Source organism: Cicer arietinum, chromosome 8 (assembly GCF_000331145.2).
Source record: "Cicer arietinum cultivar CDC Frontier isolate Library 1 chromosome 8, Cicar.CDCFrontier_v2.0, whole genome shotgun sequence".
Classification (NCBI taxonomy): Eukaryota; Viridiplantae; Streptophyta; class Magnoliopsida; order Fabales; family Fabaceae; genus Cicer; species Cicer arietinum.
Window position 1 is genome coordinate 10,889,479 of NC_021167.2, and position 5,937 is coordinate 10,895,415.

At 29.6% G+C, this 5,937-nt stretch overlaps 1 protein-coding gene across 1 annotated transcript in view; it reads left to right on the forward strand.

Annotated features, from left to right (window-relative positions):
* LOC101506392 (histidinol-phosphate aminotransferase, chloroplastic-like) overlaps window positions 1-2,492 on the forward strand; it is a 12,584-nt gene extending 10,092 nt beyond the window's left edge. Inside the window, exons 8-10 of the mRNA XM_004514634.4 lie at window positions 819-961; window positions 1,400-1,540; window positions 2,235-2,492. Of these exons, the coding sequence (XP_004514691.1) occupies window positions 819-961; window positions 1,400-1,540; window positions 2,235-2,366 (416 nt within the window). The 3' untranslated portion in view covers window positions 2,367-2,492. The remainder of the gene's footprint in view (window positions 1-818; window positions 962-1,399; window positions 1,541-2,234) is intronic.
* The last annotated feature ends 3,445 nt before the right edge of the window (window positions 2,493-5,937 follow it).

Here is a 5,937-nt window from a genome sequence, read left to right on the forward strand (position 1 = left end):
TCCATTCAATTTTTCAACAGAGAGAGGAGAGGTGATGTAGTTGGTGAAGATGCTCTTTGTTTCAGACTGGGACGCCATGGTCAGCACAGATTGTCAGAAAACGCGTCGGAACCGGGAAAACATGGGCTGTTTGAACTGGAACTTGTATATCTGTCACTCGAAACTGAAAACTGAGGGCAAATATGGAAGCAGGGGGCCGAGGCGAGTGCGGTGGAAGAAGCGACACCGTGAACGGCTGCCAGACGCGCCGTGGCAGTGGGCAGCGCGTGGATCTCACGCGCGTGAGGGCGTTGCTGGTGACATGGCGGAAGGGTTTGGCCGATCTGGGGTGTACGACGCTGCTGGAGTGGTCGTTCGTCGAAAAAACTCGTCAGAAACAGTGATGGCAGCGATGTTAGGGCGTGAACGGCTGAACAAAAGTTGAGGAATCAGCATATAAACAACAGAGGGGGGAAAACCGGAGTTGAGAACATGGTTTGCCGAAGAAAATATTCACCGGAGACAGTGGGTCGACCGGGTAGTTGACGATTAGGGTTGTCTCTGAGTTGGCTCTAGATACCATGTTGAATATATAGAGTATTGAGAGACATATTGAATAACCTGTGTGTTTTAACTACACAACGGAGTTTCTTTATATAGACAAAGGGTATTAAACAACCTTAATTTACAGTAATACTAACGGGTCAGAATACTTACAACCCATCTAATATAATATAATATTTATATTCTAATATAATATTTAACAGCTGCGTATAAGAGTTCCTTGTCCTAATGTCAACAAATAATTTCTCAAGTTTATAAATAAACTACTGTCTCAGGTTTAGCTGGACTTCGTGTGGGATATGGAGCTTTTCCTTTGAGTATAATCAAGTATCTTTGGAGAGCAAAGCAACCTTATAATGTATCTGTTGCTGCTGAGGTTGCTGCATGTGCAGCATTGCAAAATCCTACCTATCTAGAGGTTTTTCTTTTCTGCTCTGTCATATATATATAAGCTCACACATGTACGTTAATTGGTTATTTACTGGTGATAGCTTTTATAACTTATAAGTAAAAGTATAGATGAATCGTAATACAATTGTGTCAAACACTAGATTCTTTTACATGTAGAGGGAGCAATTAGCTATGATACTCATATATTGAGATGGACACCAGACATGACACTGGCACGTTGACACTGGTAATAATTTGTGAAAATTAATTAATTGAATGTAATTAAGGTGTTTGTGTCGTGTCGATGCCCAACACTGACACGTGTCAGACACACATTTGGTCAGAAGTGTCGGTGCGACAGAGACAATTAGAGGATACCCAAACATTTTTTTCATACTTGTTATTGCATGTTATTATTCATAACGCAAGCCAAATGGCCCCAAATCTAAACAGTCATAACATACAGCATGTCAAAGATGCTTTGGTGAAAGAAAGAGGGAGGCTTTTTGACCTTTTGAAGGAAGTTCCATTCCTTAGGCCATTTCCAAGTCATTCTAATTTCATTCTTTGTGAGGTTACACCTGGATTGGATGCAAAGAAGCTAAAGGTACATTCCTTTTCATATCTTCACATCTTCATACTTATTTATTCATTTTTTGTATATGTTTGGGGTGCAAATTTAGTGCCAACTTCGAAACTTTCACCTTGATATTTGGTTTGAATAGATGCCTTTTTTGTCCTAGAAAATATCAATTTTATAGGATAAACAATCATGTTAGGAGAAAAAACAGTCTTCGTGTTATTTTGTTAGTGCATTTATCTCAAGAAAGTAGTGAAGAAAAGAGCAAATCAGGTGCCTTCTGTTGAGGCTGTGAATACTTGTGAATTTATTTGGTTGAAAAACTAGTTGAACTAAAGTTTTGTAAGTTCGAGTCAGTAACTCTCACTTGAGATAACTAGGCAGCTCTACATATGACAGTCTAATCCTGTCTTCCTTGAGCGGATTAAACACATAGAAATTGATTGTCACTTTATCCGCAAGAAGATTCTTTCTGGACAAATGATTATATCATTTGTGAACGCGAATGATTAGATAGCTGATATCTTTCCCAACCCCAAGACGTAGTTCAAGTGGTTGAGTTAGGACACCAAAAGAAGGTCCAGGGCTCAAACTCTAGCTGGCTAACAACTTACATTTTTCCATCCAAAAAGAAATTGGGCATCACTTCAGTTCATAGTAAATGCAATTAAAAATAGTTGTGCAAAATGCATAACTAAAAAGACATGTTCTGTGAACACAGGGTGATCTTGCAGAGATGGGCGTGATGATTCGCCACTACAGCAACAAAGAGCTTAAAGGGTACGTTCGAGTATCTGTTGGGAAGCCTGAACATACAGATGCACTTATGAAGTGCCTCAACAAACTATTATAGAAGGAAAATTAATATGTGATCGAGATATTATAAACAGCTTCTCTTAAATAACATTCATAAATACATGATGAGAAGTTGACCATATTTATATTTTATATTTATATTAAAGGCTAGTTATTTAAACAATTATGATTCAATCTCATACTCTTAACCTTGGATTCTCTGCATTCAAAATTATACCATATAAAAAGTTAAATGGTAAGATATTTTGGGATTTGGATTTGACGCAATAGTGGCGTCATGCAGTATTGTGATGTGACCGTTCGATTTGAATTGATAATTGAGATTGATAAGCGGTGTAAAATATTCTATTAATGATTTTTGTACTAACGTATTCCTAATTAATTTACTTTTATTTTCAAATAATAAATATTATAATAGAAACATTAATTAATTACTGATAAATTTAATTCTGCAACATACTTTATTAATTCTAAACTTGAGATCTGAATCACATTTAGACAGTCATACTGTGACTAATGTTTTGTCCTTCAAAAACTCGATCACAACTTCGTAAGGGTGACAAGAAAAATATATGACAAAAACTCGATCACAACTTCGTAAGGGTGACAAGAAAAATATAGATTGTACAATTTTATAAGGAAGCTTAATTAATTATTTAATTCATAGTTTTCTAAAAATTATACCACAATCAAGAAAATTCATATCTTGACCAATTCTACATGTACAATACCCTGTATGAGGATTCATAAAAAAGTACCCATCAAGGGACAATCGTCCATCCTTTACCGCACTGGTAATCTAAGTACACCTTAGATCAACATCAATATTTATATATATATTATTAAAATATATTTATATTATTCATAAGACAAATAATTTTAAAAAGTGTCATTTTAAAAAACGATCCAATATTTAAATTGGCAAAACATCGTATTTATGAAAATGCATTCTCTGTTTACGACCAAAAATAAACACTACAATATCTAAAAATATTAGGTTGCTTATTAATTATTATGAGTGCAACGATAATGTTCTTTAACTTAAACCAATCATTTTAAGTATATTGTAACCATTTTTCTAAAAGATTTACTGTTATTTAATTTTTATTAAACGTGTAAAATAATTTTCAATTAATATTATATGAATTATATTGACAGGTATCATAAGAATATTAGTTGAAAGACTCCACACAAATGTCTTTCAAAAATAAGTCAAATAATTATCAAAATCATAAATACATCATCATTTTTTATATAAAAGTCATTTCTTTTGTTTCCTTAAACAATATCCTAAAAATACTTGTTAGCATTTCTTTATTGTGCTCGTAAAATTAACACCACGGATCTTTAGTACTTTTTAGTGTTACTATTCTTCTTATTTGAGAGTATAAACATGTATAAAATATTGAGGAAGACTCAAACGCGACAGATTTTGAGAAATTTTATTGAAGACCAACATAAAATAGATTATATATAAAATATTTATAATTTTATCCAACAAACCATTATTATGGAGAGTTGAATTCGGAACATAAAATTTAAAAAAATCTCCGTCACCATTAAACTACTCTAACAAAATATTAAATATATATATTATAAATAAATATTACTATATATATATATATATATATTCTTTTTTCCATTTCTTTTTAGGGTGGTCATAGCCTTCTTCTATCTTAACTAAGCTTGTCTCCTGAACTCAAGTTCTAAATTAAAAATTGCTAAAGCTTTATAAAAGTTAAACTCGACAACTTGGCTGGTTTACACATCAAAAGGGTGAGCTAGCCATGCTTGGGGTTTTGTCAAGACCTAATTGCATCAAAGTGGTGGGTACACACACTTACCTTCCTTCCTAGCTAGCTAGCTAGTTTGTCAAAATTGAATAATTGATTGTCAAAATTATATAAAAAAAAATTATATTTTTTTGTTGACATTCGTATCTTGACTTTTTTTATTAAATATTGTATTGGATTAATATTATACTCGTACCTATCCATCATACCATTAAAGTCAATAATGCATAGTATGAGTATCGGATACGATATACAATCTACATTATACACAAATGTCTTATAAAATGATATATAATACATGTGGCATGATATCACTCACTTGCTATTTAATGATTTCTGTAACATCCTAAATTTTATAATAAATTATTTTATTAATTAAATATGATTTTAAATAATTAATTTGATGTTAAAATTATTTTAGATTATATGTTGATAAATTTTGTGATTAATTTTCGTTATACGGATGTTTTCTATGATGTGCTAGTTTGATACATATTATATTAAATAAGTGATATAAATAATAAATATTTTATTTTATTATTTTATATGTATTTGTTGAAAAGTAATAGTATTTTAGTGTAATATTTTGTAGAATAAGATTTTATGCGATTTTACGTGTATATACAAGTACCCAATTAAAGTAATATTTTTTTATGCGTTTGACTAATATTAAATGTGTATTTAATTATATTTAATTAATTCTAAATATACTTTATTTTAATTATTTAATTAAAATGTTTTAACATTTTATAAATAATTACTAATGAAAATTTTGATTATTAATGTATTTTAAAAGATTAATTACTTTATTTTATAAAATATTACTTTGGAAGTATTCGTAATATTTTAGTAATTAATTTATCTAAAAAAATGTTAAAACATTAGTTTTATTAATTGTTAATGTTATTTAAAAATAAATAAATAAAAGAAGTAAAACGTATTTTATGAGTTAGACCCAAAGATAAGAGTAAAACCTAATTAAATAATTATAAAAAACGATCCAATATTTAAATTGGCAAAATATCGTATTTATGAAAATGCATTCTCTGTTAATTTTTTCTTATTTCGTCAATCACAATTATTCAAAAGGAGAAGCCTTTCACAAAAAGATGAAGGAGAACACGGAACAAACTCAATAATATTATTCACTTACGACCAAAAATAAACACTACAATATCTAAAAATATTACGTTGCTTATTAATTATTATGAGTGCATTGATAGTGTTCTTTAACTTAAACCAATCATTTTAAGTATATTGTAACCATTTTTTTAAAAAATTTACTCTTATTTAATTTTTACTAAACGTGTAAAATAATTTTCAATTAATATTATATAAATTATATTGACAGGCATCCTAAGAATATTATTTAAAAGACTCCACACAAATGTCTTTGAAGTATAAGTCAAATACTTATCAAAATCATAAATACATCATCATTTTTTATATAAAAGTCATTTCTTTTGTTTCCTTAAACAATATCCTAAAAATACTTGTTAGTATTTTCTTTATTGTGCTCGTAAAATTAACACAACTGATCTTTAGTACTTTTTAGTGTTACTATTCTTCTTATTTAAGAGCATTAACATGTATAAAATATTGAGGAAGACTCAAGCACAACAGATCTTGAGAAATTTTATTGGAGACCAACATAAAATAGATTATATATAAAATATTTGATTTTGTCAAACAAACTATTATTATGAAGAGTTGAATTCGGAGCATAAAATTTTAAAAAATCTCTATCACCATTAAACTACTCTAACAAAATATTAATTATGTAAATTATAAATAATTCCTTTTTCCTTATATATG